This window comes from Lissotriton helveticus, chromosome 2_2 (genome assembly GCF_964261635.1).
Source record: "Lissotriton helveticus chromosome 2_2, aLisHel1.1, whole genome shotgun sequence".
NCBI classification, from domain to species: Eukaryota; Metazoa; Chordata; class Amphibia; order Caudata; family Salamandridae; genus Lissotriton; species Lissotriton helveticus.
The window spans coordinates 273,745,365-273,762,468 of record NC_136060.1 but is presented as its reverse complement, the minus strand read 5'-3'; the positions used below and the strand labels follow the sequence as shown (position 1 = coordinate 273,762,468).

At 42.9% G+C, this 17,104-nt stretch overlaps 1 protein-coding gene across 7 annotated transcripts in view; it reads left to right on the top strand.

The window, feature by feature from the left end:
• LOC144821404 (cytosolic beta-glucosidase-like) overlaps positions 1-6,174 on the top strand; it is a 418,101-nt gene extending 411,927 nt beyond the window's left edge. For 6 of the 7 annotated variants that reach the window (XR_013608345.1, XR_013608344.1, XM_078678400.1 and 3 more), the window contains one exon: positions 4,432-6,174. Coding sequence is in view for 3 of the 7 variants with exons in the window: in XM_078678400.1 (XP_078534526.1) it covers positions 4,432-4,646 (215 nt within the window). In the remaining 4 variants the exon portion in view is untranslated. The remainder of the gene's footprint in view (positions 1-4,431) is intronic. The other variant, XM_078678402.1, reaches the window with a different exon arrangement.
• The last annotated feature ends 10,930 nt before the right edge of the window (positions 6,175-17,104 follow it).

The following is a 17,104-nucleotide window of genomic DNA, read 5'->3' as shown; positions in this document are numbered from 1 at the left end:
AATGCCAGCAGGGGCGTGGGACACATGCAGGTGCAAGTATAGCTTATATTGATCAGATAGATGTGGAGCCACAGTAGACGCATCCTACTCCTACTGCTTTTGCCACACCCCTTTCAAATATTTTTCAAGGGAAATTTACTTATGTAAATATTAGTTAACGAGAAAGTAAAATAGCATCCATGGAGATAATGTTCTTTGTAGTTTAAGTGTATGGCTGGGTATTCTGACAAGCTTTGCCTTTTTTCCTTGAGCAGGTCTTCAGTTGTCTAGTACTTGATTTATGCAGATCAGTTTTGTAGACCGGAGTTACTAGCCAGTGTCAGATAAGTCCAAATCGAAATATTGCCACAGATTGTAGAGTCAGCAGTTTTAGGTGCTGGAGATGCAGAAGGCTTAAACAAATATATAAAAACATTGCTAGCCTTTCCTTGCCATTGAAAAGCAGGTTGAATGGGCCTTTCTCATTTTATTCAGTAATTATAATGAAAGAAAGCATACATCTTACTGCATAGTAGGCCACATATGTCAATAAAAGTGCATGAATTAGTCACATTAAGCACAGGTGGGAACATTTGAAATGAAATAATTACTTACTGTTAATCTTCATTACCCTGAATCATAGTCCTCCTCCTCTCAGTCCTAACCATATTTAGAGTACCGTGTCCCTTACAGAGTTGTTAACACACACAGATAGAGCATTCACATGCGCTAGTCCTCTTTTCATACCTATACTCACATCAGCAATAAAGTCTCCCACTTTCCTTCCCATCCCGTCCCATCCCATCCCATCCCATCCTCCTGTAAGGCACAAATAAAAAAAACTTAGAATTGCCAAAATCGGAGTGAGAGCGGGAGGGATCTTGGACTAGGACGAGGAGGACTACGATTCATGGTAATGATGATTAACTGTAAGTAATTCTTTCATTTGTCATCATCCGTCTTCCTTATCCCAGTCCTAACCATATTGAGATACACCAAGCACAACATTTGCATCAACCAGAAAGTGATACAGAAGCAAAGTACTTATGTACTCAACAAACGTTACTTAATTGCTGAATCAATAATTACAGAGCCAAATTTGTTCTCCGAGGATTGACAAAAATCCAGTCTGTAATGTTTCACAAAGGTTTTAGGGGTGACCAGGTTGCTGCCCTACAAATCTACGGCAAAGATGCACCTCCATCTTCAGCCCAGGAAGCTGAAATCAACCTTGTTGATCACTTCTGAACATCCTGTGACCAACTTATCTACATTCCTGGATGATTGACCACTTCATCCATTTACTTAGTGTAGGGGCTGAAATCTTTTTGACCTTGTATGCGCCACATAAATGAAAAAGAGAGTTTGAAACTTAAAAATCTCTTGTCCGGTCAATATAAACAAATAAGGATGTTCTAACATCCATTGTTAAAGGAGTACTTGACTCATAAAAGTACTGAGGTACTGGAAAAGCTATTGCTTTAGAGAGGAGAACTGGATTTTGGGAACAACTTTGGGGTCCAGCCTTAAATCATTCTATCAGCAAAGAATTTCATATATAGATAGATATGACATAATGCTTCCAGCTCCCCCAACCACCTAGCTAAGGTGATTGCTATTACAAATGCCACTTTTGCAGAAAGCCACACAAACTGCTCTGATTTCAGCGACTCAAACTGTAGTTCTTGTAATTCTGTCAGATCAATTGCAACGTTCCAAGTTAGAACAGGGTTAGGAAATACTGGCTTCTTAAGCCTAAAGATATTCAGAAGACAGCTAGCCTAAGGGATTACATTATATAAGTCATCTGCTAAATATCTAGGCTGTTGGACCTGTAGTTACCACCCAGTCCCATCATTCCAATATCTGAAAGGGACTACTGTCTCTGGGCTCTCATTTTGTTCTGAACTCCATTTTTGAAAATATCCCTAATGCTTCTTATAGGAAGCCAGTGTAGATGATAGAAAACTGAATGTCTAGGGTCACTTGCATCCTAAAACTTCTAATTCCCCCATTCAATATCCAAGCCATCACGGTTATTTGTCAGAACGTCTCCAACAGCACACTTGAATATTACAGAGGGGAAGGATCCAATGCAAGTTGATATCAATCCCCTACTTGACACCTTTAATATCCAATGATCTCTTGGCCAATAATGGAGCCCCAGTATCCCTACAGGCCTCTGAATGTTCTGTAGCTCTAGTGAAGGGGAATGGTTCTGAAGGCATATAACACTACTTGTGGCCATGGGATCGATTTCCTCATTATCTGCTCAGTCCGGTAAACACGGATTTTCTATGCAGAATAGAAGGAGCATTGTATTGTTGGGTGAGGTAAAGAGATCCATCATGGGGACTCTTGAGCAAAAGTGAATCTGTTTGAAAAGGCCTGGGATATGTTAAATTGGAAGGTTGGGACTCCAGGAGTGTTCTTGAAAATGTATTTTTTATTGCATGTATACTGTTCAAAAAGCAACCAGATCCTGTTTTGCCCATAATCAGATGTCCTTTTCACCCCGTTGAGTTCCCTGATCTTCAACCCCCCCCCCCCCCCCCTGACAATTCAAGTAACATCTCATTACCTGTTAGTCAACTCTTTCCACTAGATTTGAGTTTTCTGTCTGGGAATGAAAGGTTTGTCTCGCCTTCCATAGCTCCCTCCGACTGAAAAAATACAATCTTTCCTTCTTTGGGCATTGACCCTTCAGTTGCTGATCCTGAAACATCATCCTACAACTCCACAGACTCACATCCTTTGTGAGAAGGACTGGAGTGGGAATATCAAGGGAACCTCTTTTGATAGCTACCATTGAAAATCCTGAGCTGTTTGGGGCGGTTGTTGTAATCAATCGAGAGACTTAGGGAGGGGTCTCCTCCATGACCTCTAATCAAATAAAATGGCCCCACGGATGAAGTTTCCAAGACCCTAAAAGATCAAGAAGAGTGGCTCTGCGCCCCTCTCCAATATTAAAAAAAAAAAAAGAATGCCAGTTTCTGCCACGCCCTGCGGCTGACTGGTGGGGCGTTGGCTGCTGCAGCCAAACCCACACTGCACATGGCTGAAGGCTAAGTATGGTGTGGAGTTGGTTGCCTGGAAAGGTTTGGCTGCATGTCCTTCGGCCAACCCCCACCCCGCATGGCCAAATGGTGTGCGTTGGGTAGCTTTACATATGGTAATAAATATTATGTTGGTTAAAAATACTCTAGAAATGACTGAAAAACAATGGTTAAAGTGATCCTATAGTTGGGTGAACATTTTTGTGACAATGTAACGTTTTAAATAAAAACAAAACTGAAATTCCCCAGTTATAGGTATCTCTAGTAACTATAACTTGTGCCCTTATGCACTCCCTCTGAATGCACAGCTAATTACCCCATATAATATATCGCTCATGACATGGTCTATATCACCGTTGAGCACATCACTGTAATATTTGCAATGACATCATTGATGACAAGACTGTGCATGGTGGGTGCCATTTATGGTTACCTTAGGGCACAAGTTATTGTAGCTATAACCACTGAATGTAAAATTTCCTAGTGATTATAAAGGAAAGTTTCCATTCTATTAAGGGCGCGGAGGTGAGGAATATACAATAGCTTTCTTCATTTATTGCTCAGCAGCGAAAACATAACATTAACACAACAACAGTAAAGACTACAAATCCCATCAGTCTTTGTTCTAAACTTTCGACAGTCCAAAGACAGAGTCTAACATATAGGGCATCCACTAAGTAAAGGTACTTCCTCTTTCTTCTTTGCTGGCCAAATCAGAGTAGTTACAGATTAACCTATAATTAGAGGGTACATAGCTAAATTGTTCCAACTTGCTTTACTTATGCTTGTTTGAATGTACAGTAGTCCCATCGGACATACTCCATCTTTTTCAGCTGGGAAGTATGAAAAAAAATGTTATTAAAATATAGCTGGGCAGATATGCCGCAAAAACATGATTGTGTGCTACACAATGTACTTTTTTGTGCCATAAAATGTACTAATCCATGCCGCAATATCCTGAAAATTTGCAGATTGAAAAAAGGAGTGTAAGTTGTGATCGGTGAGTCGCCAAACCTAAGGTGTTTTGATTTATTAGCATGGTGATGAGAGAACAAGGACCTGCGTAGTAAGCAGATATTTGCTGTTGCTGCCAAGAAAATGCTATGGAGGTTATGTGATCAAACACAGATAAAGAATGTGTCCCTTTTTTCACAAAAGTAACTAAAATAGAACTGTCACACTGCAATTGACTAGAATCACCATCCTTATCGCATTTCGGTGCACCGTTGAGAATGCCAATACGCATGAATTGCATTTTGTTTCCACACTTTCATTGCTAGACATATTATCTAATAGATAAAATATTTTGCAAAACAGAAATCGATAAAAAAAAAATAATGATCTTACTTAGCATGAGTTTAACATGGACTAAAATGAATTTAACTTATCTTTTCAGGTATCCATGTTGATGAAGCAAATGTAAAAGGATATTTTGTTTGGTCTCTTCTTGACAACTTTGAGTGGATTTACGGATATAGCCAACGATTTGGTCTTTACCACGTGGATTTTGAAAGTCCAGAATTGCCACGTACTCCATACAAATCAGCATTAGAATACAAAAAAGTTGTTAGTCAAAATGGTTTAGGAGAGTCTGATGATGAAAAAAAATAAATGACCAATGTAATTCTACAACTATTGAATTCCGTAACAATTAAAATAAAGATGGTGATAGAATTAACAATGATGATTCATATGATTATAAACATGCCTTCCTTACTAATTAAATGTTGCATCTCTTTTTTTGAAGCTGTTATAGGTTTAATTCTCTAAAATCACCAAGCCTCACATGTTTGAACAGTATTAACCTTACTCTTTTTGGGATGGGGTGTTCTCTGGTATCTTGGAAAAGTCTTATGTATGTTCTCTTAACATGAGGCCAATGCAAATACTGACATACCTAATAGCAACTGCAAATTCTGAAATAAATGACAACACATATTACAGCTCTCACAACTATATTCAGTAGATTATGACTTTTTCTTATTAAGCTAGTCAGTCTTTTTCAATGCTAGTGAACATGTGTTTCTATGAAGTCACCTTTGTGTTTATGACCTAGTGCCTTATTATCTGTTGTGGCGCCCACATTTCCTTGGGTACTGGCTCACGGATATGATGGAGTTGAATACTGATACCTTCACAGCTATGGAGCAGGGTCACATTTTTTCATGGGTCATCCAAATCCCCAGAACTAGGATTGTTATGGTTGTACTCCGGGGAAATGTCTGCTGAAGTTCTTCACATAATGTGTTCCTAACCTCTTGGAACAATGGACGTGGCATATGTCAGATGCACATGCTTGTGAAATTATGACTTTACATGATTGTCTGACCTTCTTGATGAACAATTTGCCTAATGAATTCTTACCCCTCCATGAAAGTGCAGTCCTGGGCTCATGACATTTTCCATAAATCCCCTTTCCACTCTCAATTTGTGATTGCATTCATGAGAGAAACGTTCATTAATATAGTATCTACTGTATAAACAAGTGTAAGCCAATGTATGACTTTGGGTCCGGTTACAAAAGGCCTACACTTTTAGATTATTCTGGTGACAGGTGTTGTTTCCTGCTGAATCAGGAATTGCAAAATATGATGAGAAAACATGAATCCAGTTTGATTTCTCATAAGATTTCACTTGCAAAAAGCAGGTAAATGTTTAGATGAAAATGGGCATTTTTAAATTGGAAAACAGGCAGGAATCAATTCAGAAACACAAGTTTTTACATATGGTACCCTGCTCCTCAGGAGATATTTTGTAATGGCTTAGTTTGCCGTTAGCCCGTATAACAGAACAAGCGGTATTTAGATCTGGAGGAGGATGCTGTTGGGCAGTAGGGTTTCACTGAGAACCATACAGCCCAGTAACGTTATTCGTATCTGTGCAGTATTTCATTTTGTGGTGAGATTAAAGTAGTTTCTTTTTGCATGGGTCTGGACAATACTGTATTGTATCTGTTGGTTGACTGTTAAGTTCTGAACTCTTTTTGGTGAGAGTTTTCATTCAGAAATAGGACCGATGTATAATGTCCATCAAATTTTAGCAAGGCATTTAAATGAATACATTTTCTTTATGATCCTGTAAACTGTGTACATGTTTGCAAGTACGGTATAATCACAATAAAAGATACTTATTTTAAAAAGTTTTAGCTTCTACTTTTAAAGATCATCCTTTTGAGAATTGTTTAGTATGGTTGCATACCAGACTACAAACCCATAACCTACCAACCAAGCACAACCGCCAAGAAGACACGTCTGAAAAGGCATGCACACCAGTCTCTCCTAAAGCTCTTTACTTGACTTCGTGCTGATGTGCAAACCCAAGATTGCTCTGAAATGATTTCAGATCATTTCCAACCCCTAGGCATGATACCCAGTGTTTCCATATAGGGCACACATTGTCAGCAATGAACAACAAAGAGAGCTGTTTCTGGCTGACAACCCCAGAGGTGCTTTGAGACCTTATCACGGGCAAGTAGCACTGTACAAATCTGTCAATAGAAAGTCGTACAATCCTAGAGCAGTGCTTCTTCCTTTTGTAGCCTGGCACAAAAGAAGTCCTGCTTAAATTAAAGGAAATGTGTAAAGTATCTATGCAGCAAACAAACAGCAATAAAGTAAAAACACAACACAAGAAAAATCTCAAACCAATTTAGAAAGTAGAGACCAATTGTAAAAAATATAATGATACCACAATGGTAAAAATCCAATCAGCAGGACCGACGACATACAATCTCAAATTTGTAAATAAAAATAGCGACAAGAAGCAACAAGCATTTGCAATGCAATAGGTCTCGCAACTGCGAGTTTTAAAGCTGTTCGTATTGTAAATGGTTTTGGCTTTTTAAAAGTGAATATCTATTGTAATGAATAATAGTAATTTCCCATTTGTATTATAAGCATTACTAATATGATTACTATCACCATAGTGTATTAATAGTAATAATGATAGTGGTGGTTTTGGTACTGGTGGTGTTTTTAGTGGGGGTGCAGGCAGGGGTGGGTAGAGTGTTTTTGACAGGGCCATAAGCACCTGGGGCAAGGACACAAACACCGAGGACAGTAGTGGTCAGGGGGTAGAGACATTGCTAGTGTTAACCCCTTAATTGCTGCCGTCGGCCAACGGTCGTCACGGCCACTACCTCCCCAGTGCTGCGCACGACCGTTGGACGTCCATTCAGCACTAGTTCCAATGGACAGCGCAGCACTGGGGAGGTCTATTTACAACGCTTTAAAGGGGTTAAAGGGACACAGACATGAGGACAGGAGCGGGCATTGGGTTAGGGGCACATATAAGGGGCAGGGCTGGGTATTGACAAGGTCAGGACTGGGCAGCGGCACAGACATGAGGACAGTCTGCCTGCACGCACGTCTCCCCACGAAACGTAAACACCATGATGTCATTACCCGCAGAAGTTGTGTGATACAGAACGCCCGTTGCCTCGCAAACTAGAATGGGGACACAACGCCCTGCTTTCATGCAAATAGCTTCCAAGCCCCCTGCATTGCTCGGTCCAGCCCCCTGCAAAGGAGGGGAGAGAGTCCCTGCCGGGGAGGTTCAGTTCCGCACACACTCAGTGCCTTCTGGCTGCTCACTGTACTTCAGCCTCACGGTGCACAGACTCATAATGTGTACCAGGAACAAACAACGTGCTCACTGTCTACAGAGTGCTCGTCTCACTGCACAGGACTCCAAATCCGAAGTACACGTGAGCAGACACACAACACTATTATGCCCTACAGGGCAGAAAGCGCACCTTGCTCACTATGGAGCCTTACTGTGCACAGGCTCACACTGTAAACCACGAGCACCCAAATACAACGCTCTCGCTGTTTACAGGGCACCCATTCCATCTCACTGCACAGGACGCCAACCTGTAGTACACGTGTGCACACACACACACTCAACCCCATTACGCCTCACAGTGCAGAAAGCGCACCTCGCTCACCATGGAAGCCTTAATGTGCACAGGCTCACACTGCACGACGAGCACCCAAATACAACGCTCTCGCTGTTTAGAAGGCACCCATCCCATCTCACTGCACAGGACGCCATCCAGCAGTGCATATTGCACCAAGTGCACAGACATTGTACTGGACAAAAGCACGGCTTAGTCACAGTGCAGAGAGGACACCGACCCTTGCTCTAAAGCCTCACTCACTCTTCACATCTCTCATGATGTCGTCCCCCCATAGCCCGCGCTGCACCCCCGTTGTTTACATCACACCAATAGGTTTAGGTACTCGTGAGAGAGCGGGCTGCAGAGATCTTCTCCGCTGTTCATTAGCTTTGAGCCTTTAGAGCCTGGCATGGGATTGGCTAGATGCATCTCTGCAGGTTGTTCATTGGCTCAAGGGTCCCGCGCACTAGCACGGGTCTATTACTGCATCTCCTTCCCGCAGTGGGCGGTTACCGGTGCTCTTTTGGAAGGCACATGCCCGGGCCTGCATGCCTCGATAGACCGGTCCTTGCGCTACAGGCAGCCAGAGCGCATGTTTAGCCACCATGCGGCCAGTGGGCACACAGTCCAACTCCGCCCCGCAGCACCTTCCCTGACGCCATACACTGCTGTTGAGGAGGATCCTCCTCCTGCAGACCGGGTGAGTGGGGGATTTATTTATTTATGCGTTTTTATATATCGCGGACTTTACTCGAAGGTGTCAGAGCGCTTCACAATAGGAACAGAACTGATACATGAGCATTCTCAATTTGTGCCGATGAAGGCACAGTATCAATGTTCATTTCTTGAGCGGATCTGCCATTGCAGGCCGCTCCAACGATGGTGCGAAAGCGAAACTGCATGCTGGTTTGCCTGCGGAACAGGAGATGTGCGTATGCCGGTACGTGCGCGTCCACAGACCCCAATCGCAGCACATGCCCCGGTCTGTACCACTTGGAAGCCAAGACGATCACAATAAGGCTCGCTGGCGACAGCGCTTTCGAGACCTAAAAAGTGCAAACTGTGTGTATATGGGACAGAGGCAAAGTCACAAGTTCAGGACAACTGCAATTTAGGGTAGGTTGGGCACAGGACCAGTTTGGGCCTGCTGAGAATTGTACCTTATCTCTTTGGTGCAAGATCGGCACTGTTATTTTGTGAGGTTTTGCGTTATGTGGCATTGGTTCTGATAAAGTTGCGCGGCGAGTCTTTGCGTCGCTCAGCTTCAGTGCCTATGAAGCTTGTAGCTGTGCAGCAAGGGATTGAGGTGCCTTGTGTGACTCAGCATCAGTTACAGTGAAGTTTTCAGCTGTATGGTGAGACTTTTTGGTGCATTGTATCCCTCTGCGTCAGTGCAGATAACGTTTTCAGCTGTGCGGCAAGGCTTTGCGGAGCTTCACATCTCTTCATGCTGGATTTGATGGAACCTTCACTTAAGCAAAGAGGAGTGCTCTTTGATATCAGCCAAGAGTTCAGGACACGGGGTGGCTCCACTCGGGTTTCATGGACTCACTCCAACAAAGGCCTACAAGGTTCAGACAGGCCCAGATTTAGGTCAAGGCAGGGCCAGTGCAGCAGGTTAGCTGGGTATGTGCAGGGAGGCCTCTGGAGATTGTTGTGTCCCTCATAGCTCACAACTGTCCCTTCGAGTCACTCATGTTAGCCTAGGATGAAGGGAGCAGATCCAGTCTTCCTTCTTACAGAGTAGCCTGACAGGCTTCACGCAGCAGAACAGTCCTCTGAGGAGCAAGGCAGGCATCAAACAGCAGGGCTGTGTTCTGGAGAATAAGGCAGTTCTTCTTCTGTAATGTCCATAAGTCCAGGAGTGTACTGAAGAGTTGCTCTGGCTGTCAAATATTTATTCCTGGTGCTGACATTGGAATCTCCTAGACTACACCCACATCTGGTACTGGAAAGTTCTTCCCTTGCCCTTTCAAGGCTCCGAGAAGTTTAGAGTTACTAGAGACTAGTGTCAGGTTCCTATGTGGGTGGGCTGAAGGCACCTCTTGGAAGTTTATGTGGGGCAGGGAACAGCTCCACCCCCAGCTATCCTGGCAGGATGGCCCACCCTGCCAACACTTACTCCCCTTTTGTCTCACTGTCTGGGGGAATACACATAGCCCCACAGCTATGCTATTCACAGTCATGTGACCCAGGACACTGATAGCTGGCACCAAATTGTTACAACAAAAAATGTCATCAATCTAAAAGTAGAATTTTTAGAAATGTGACTTTAAATCTGATGCTTTACCATGAAGGAGGATATTAAACTGCAATTTATTTGAGTTGAAAAATGATATCTCAACCTGTTGCCAATTAATTGAATGTAATATTGTAACCCAATCTTTTCCTATGGAGAGGTATGCCATACAGTAGTGCAAAACAAATTTAGGAGTTTTCCGCTACCAGGACATGTAAAATCTAAAAACACATATCCTACTTTTGAAATGCAATGCACCCCTTATTATGGGCTGTTTAGGGCCTAACTTAGGGGTGATTTAAATATATTAAAAAGGAAAGACTGTGCCTAGCAAAAGGTTTATTTTGTTAGGTGGAATTGTCAGGTTACAACCGCACTACTGGTTGCAATGGCAGGCCCTGATACATGTTTTAACGTGTTACTTTAGTGGGTGGCACAATGAGTGCTGCAGGCCCACTAAGAGCATTCAAAGAACAGGTCCTTTGTACAATGTAGTGCCATATACTAGGGACTTACAAGTAAATTAAATGTGCCAGTCAGGTGTAGGCCATTCTTGCCACGTTTAAGGGAGAGAGCACAAGCACTTTCGCACTGATTAGCAGTGGTAAAGTGCACAGAGTCCTGATGCCAACAAAAACGAGGTCAGAATACAATATAAGTGAAGGCAAAATGTTTGGGGGAAGACCACACCAAGTATGTCAGGTCTAACTTTGGCGTATTGAACGACTCAATGCTTCTGATTTACAAGCAGAAAGTATAAGAGAAGCTGAGACTCAATCGCAGAGCATCTATGTGGTCATGCTTGTTAACCCTGTAATTTGAGTACTGGCTGTATGAAATCAATGCTACACTATTTTCTATTATTCTACAACGTTTTTAACAAGAGGATAATCACAACTAACATGTTTGGAGCATCATCTGCGTCAACAGGTGTTTAAAGACAATGCATAGAGGCTGCCTTTCAAGAATCACATATTTGGAATTAGTTTACACAGCATATAGCCAAGATACACAGATTCTGGCACTCCTTTTGAAATGAGATATACTCAAAAGACGATGTCATTATCAACCACAAAGACAACATTTCCTTGTTGAACATAGCTCAAAGGCATCTGACAAAACCACTAACTGACATTTAACTTGGTACATAGCTTCTATCATTTTAAAGATAAACTGTTTTTCGTCCTTCTGTCATGAGATTGGAATGAAGCCTCCTATTTACATTGCATTGGTGACCTGCATAAGTAGCCGAAAGCAATTGTTTATATTTTTAAAAGATCAACCCCCATATCAAAAGGCACTATGTTGCTGGGATTTAACTTTTCCAGATGTTTTAGACTGAATTGTTAAATTGACCTGAACTAGAATTATTAATACCAGAATTAACTGATTTGTTTCATGACAGTAAAGCAGTGTTAGCATAACACTGAGCTTTTTGATATTATTAGAACTTTCCCTGGTTTATTGTCATTACTTTGTGAGTAAGAGCGACTTCATAGCTTTAGAATGGCAAACAACCTCACCTGCAAAGCATCTAATCATCTTTCTCATTAGCCACATCTTCAGTTACACCTAAAGAAGTGTGTAGTACTTGACCGGCACAATAATGCCTAATTTAAGCTGTTTAGAAAGCAGCCGGTAAATAGTTTCTCTGCTATTTACACGGCTACTAGCCAAACAGTGCATGATTTATACTATTTACTCAGTGACCAGGTAAATCATGACTTGTTTTGCTATTTGCAAGACTGTCATCCAAATAGTACATCATGTCTCCTGTTTAGCCGGCAGATAGGTAAATAGTGAAATGTCTGCCATTTGCAATTTTCAATGGCACCATCCAAATAATACATAATATCTGCTATTTAGCCAGGTGTATGGTGAAGTTTATTTGCTATTTGCATGGCTGTATGCCAAATTGTACATAATGTCTGCTATTTTAGCAGCAGCCAGGTATAGAGTGATGTTTCTTGTCAACTTGCATAGTCACTAGACAAATAGTGCATAATCTTTTCCATTTAGCCAGAGGCTGGGCCAATAGCAAAGTTTCTTTGCCGACCTGCCAGCCAGATAGCGCTAAATGTCTGCTGTTTAGCCACAGGCCAGTAAATAACAGAGGGCCACATGTATAAAACCATTTTGAGGTCGCAAACTGGGCGATTCGCAGAATCAGCCCGTTTGCGAATACAAATAAGGCTTTTCACATCTGTGAAACCCAAATTGTGATTCGGTAACCTGTTACTGAATCATAATTTGGGTTTGCGATTCCTGAATAACGAAGGGGCGTCCCTTCCTAATACCAAATTGCATTGATATGTATGAATGTTTTGCGACTGAAATGTGATTGCAAAACATTCGCATTTTACCACTTACTTCAAGTAGGTGGTAACCCATTCACAAATGGGAAGGGGTCCCCAAAGAAAAGGAAAATGGACTGCATTACAAAAAGGAAGATTGCTTTATTTAAAAGCAATCACAGACATGGTGGTCTGCTGACCTCTCAGTATGCCAACATCACTGTGATTTTTGAGATTCCTAATCGGTAGCAGATTGCGACCTAATTCATTTTCACATGGTAGGTCATTTGCGACCCACTGGGAATCGCAGAAAGTGTTCAAAACACATTCATAGATGCCGTTTTGCGATCTCCTAATTGCTAATTGGGAATCGCAAAACGTTTTCTTCATACATCTAGGCCAGAGCATATTTGCTATTTGTATAGTTGCCTGCCAAACAGTACATAAAGCTCTGCTATTTAGCTAGAAGTTAGATACATTGTGAAGCTTATCTGCTGTCTGTTTGTTTGCTGGCCAAGCAGTGCAGAATCTCTTAGCTAGTAAATAATGTCTACTATTTTGCCAGCGTCCAGTATCAGCAGAGAGAATGTCTCTTTCCCATATTAAACTCTTATCCTCACTATACTGATCAAGTTCACTGGCAAATACTCAAAGAGAAATTAATAGGTATACTGCATTGTACGATAATCTAGCTTTTTGAATGGTAAACCATTTTCTTTTGCCTGAGTAGTTGACAGTTAGGACCCCTTTACATGTGTATTTTTTCTCTTTTAAACTCACTTGGTAACTGTTTTAGACAAACTAGCTGCCATTTAGGACTCTTACCTAAGTCCACTGTAAAGTGTGCACAAATTGTGCATTAAGAGTAAAAGTGAATTACAGTGCGATTATAATGAAGGTAGACCCATTTTCACACTCATTCTTGATGTTAAAAAACGCATGTCACGAGTGCAATGTATTTCACTAAACATACCCGTCTCTTACCACCAAAGAACAGAATCACAGACACAATATCAAAATCAATAATATTATGTAAGATAAATATTGTGTCAAAAAAATAATTTACTAACATTTCTGGTCCCTATCCTTATAAAAAGTACACAAATATCTAAAACAAATATTGTGCATACTGTGTACACTAGTACATAATAGGGCAGGGGGATTAAAACTACCTCTAAGTCAGAGGTGCAGAAATATGCTACTTTTACTAGTAGTCGCGTTTGCAGAGTGGTGGAGAAAGTGTGCTGGGCGGCCAACCAATGCTCAGGAATTCCACTGCGTAGGACTTACAGGAGGTACCAGGAGGGATTCTTGGCCCTCAAACTCCCTCAGGACTAAATTGGACTTCATCCCCCATCCCATAGTCTGCCACGAGGCACATTTGCAGAGTGGTAGAGAAAGGGGGCCATGGCCTCCGAAGACGTCTTAGCAGTCCCATTGTGTGGTATTGACTGGAGGTAACAAGAGGGGTAGTTGGCTCCCAAGGATATCCTTGCTGGCCAACTTCCCAAATTATTACCTCCAGTCAGTCCCACACAGCAGCACTGGTAAGTACTCGTACCAGGCCACGCCTACTTTGCTCACCACTCAACAAACACGCTCCCTGGCACGCTCTTGGATGGGGATGGAAGTCCCCTTCACTGCTGGGGGTTGTTTAGGGGTCAACTAGTCTAGCACAGTGAGATTGGTGAGAGGTAGACAAGGGCCATGCCCCCTTTCTCCACTAATCTGCAAACGCACCCCCTGGTGATTTGTAAGTTGATGGATTAAGTTCCCTTGAATCCTGAGGTTTCCCTGGAGTCCAGCTAGCCCATCAGGAACCTCCAGTAGGCGACTCAGAGCTGCATTGCAGAGAGGTGTAAAAAGGAGCGTGGCCTGGACCACCTCTCTGCAACTCAGCTCAGTGGTGCTTACTGGAGGTACCTGGTGGGCTAGTTGGCCCCCAGAGACCCTCTGGATTGAAGAGGAATTAATTTCCCAACTAAAAACGTGCCACAGGGCATGTTTGCACACATGTCACCTCAGACACCGCCCCCTCCTTTCACCACTGTGTAAATACACCCGTGGCGCGTTGTAAGTTGGGGGATTAAGTCCCCTTGAATCCTGAGGGTCCCTGGGGTCCAGCTATCCCACCAGGTACCTCCAGTAGGCGCCACAGAGCTGCGTTGCAGAGAGGTGTAAAAAGGGGCATGGGCTGGACCACCTCTCTGCAACTCAGTGCAGGGGCGCTTACTAGAGGTACCTGGTGGGCTAGTTGGCCCCCAGGGACCCTCAGGATTGAAGAGGAATTAATTCCTCGTCTCTGTCACTAAAGTTGCCCCAATGAGGATGACCACCTGGGAGGGTTATGCCTCTCTGATATGAGGACTGCAGCTCTGATCTTCTGCTATCAAGTGCACTGATTCAACGCGTTTCGGACATCTCTTCCCTTGATCACGAGCCTAGGCGCCAAAGACAACAAACAACAGAAATGAAGTTCACCTGTATTTTATTGAAGCAAGTCCAACCCCAGTGGACGTGTCAAACAGCACCGCGGGCATACTGTATTTGCAGTTCCTTCACCCCTCTTTCACCTCTGTGGGTGTTGTTTTGCGCCCCAATTCGGCAGTGTTGTCCTTGTGGGCATAAGGCAGAAAGGCTAAGGTGCCTCCGTCCCTTTTTCGCTGTGCCAGGCAACTGATTTAATGGGAGCTGCAGCAAGGAGGGGCACAGCAACACAACACAAGTTCCTTTTCTCAGACGAATTTCGGGCTCCCTGCCCTTTGCCATAGGCTGAAAGTGTTGTACAGAAAGCTTCGCAATTTAAGTACACCTGTGTTTCTCCCAATACCACCATGTGGGCGTGGCCATAAGCCCACATGGTGGGTATCGGTTCTACCAAGTCACAAGATGGCTGACAAAACGTCCTGGTTTGGAGTGTTGACAGCTAATTAGTATGAAGCTTGTGGTCGTGGCAGCCAATTAGAATGAAGCTCGTGGTCGGAAGGGGTCGCGACTAACCCTGGGCGTAGTTCGTGTTGTTGCACTATGCGTAGCTACGTAAAGTGCACTTTGCACTACGTGAGATACGCGTAGCCCTACGCGAACTGCGTAGTGCACTGTTCGCGATGATTGCACAGTGCTGGATGGTTGTTCGTGCTGTGCAATCATTGAAAATGGCATCTTGCACAATGTGAGCTGTCGTTTTCTGCCGCTCAAGTAGATTTTTACTCGAGCGGCAGCTTTCTAAATGCGGACTGGTAGTTTCTCATCGCGAGCGGTTGCGAGCATACGCGACCACTCGCAATAAGAAACCTGACCTCCCCGCGTTGAAAATCTCACCAGGAGGTTTATTTTCCTTGTTCGCAATCGCCAACTTGATGTTGCTGATCGGGAAAGAGGAAAAAGTCTCGCAGGGATGTCATTTTGCTTGCTCGCGGGCACAAACTTGACGTTGAGGACCACGAGTGAGCAAAAAATGCCAACTATGCTACGCTACGCGATCTTCCACTGTTCTAAGTGCAATTTGCGTAGCGCGAAGTAGCACAGACTACGCAAACTTCGCGAGCGTAGCGTAGTTGGCCACCCAGGGTTAGTCGCTACTCCACCGTGTCCCTAGATATCAAAACTTTTATTTTATGAATTTCTCATCAACTACTGAACGAATTTACACCATTTAAAAAAAAGGTCGCTTTCTGATCCAAGCACTACCTTTTTGCTAAATTTGGGGTTATTCCGTTCAGTAGTTTTGGCTGTAGCCTTGCCCAAAGTTTCCTATGGGAAATTGATTTTTTCACTCCTATTTTTTGAATGTCTCAAAAACTACTGAACGGATTTACACCATTTAAAAAAAGGTTGCTTTCTGAACCAAGCTCTACATTTTTGCCAAATTTGGGCTAATTCCATTCAGCAGTTCGGGCAGTAGACCGTTTCAAAATTTCCTATGGAAATGAACATGGGGAAAACAAGTTTTGTGACTCCCCTTTTTTCTCAGCCCTGCTTGACGAATCACCCGCAAACATGTAGGATAGGATCTGACCTGTATAGAGTTTTTTTGGGGAGAATTTCATGAAGATTCGTCAAACGACGCCAAAGTTATTAGCAAATCAAAAAAAAATTCCTATGGAAACTAGGTTCTAACTATAACTATCTATCGGCGACCGCCAGTTGGTAATTTGAACCTAGTTTCCATAGGAAAAATGTTTTTTGATTTGCTAATAACTTTGACGTTGTTTCAGGAATCTTCGCGAAATTCTCCAAAAACAAGGTCTATCCAGGTTGGCTCCTATCCTGAAAGTTTGGGGGTGTTTCATCAAGAAGCGGCTAAGAAAAAATGGAGGTCCCAAAAAGTGTTTTCTCCATGTTAATTTCTATAGGAAATTTTATTACAGGCTACAGCCAAACTGCTGAAGAGAATTACACCAAATTTGGCAAAAAGGTAGCGCTTGGATCAGAGAGCGACCTTTTTTTTTAAATGACGTAAATCCGTTCAGTAGTTGCTGAGAAATTCAAAAAAATTTAAGTTTTGATATTTGGGGCAGCTGTGGGTTTGCAAACCCTCTCGAGCACGAGCTTCACTGTGATTGGCTGCCAACACTCCAAACCAGGAAGTGTTGGCAGCCATCTTGAGACTCAGTAGAACTGAGTAACAAGAAAACAA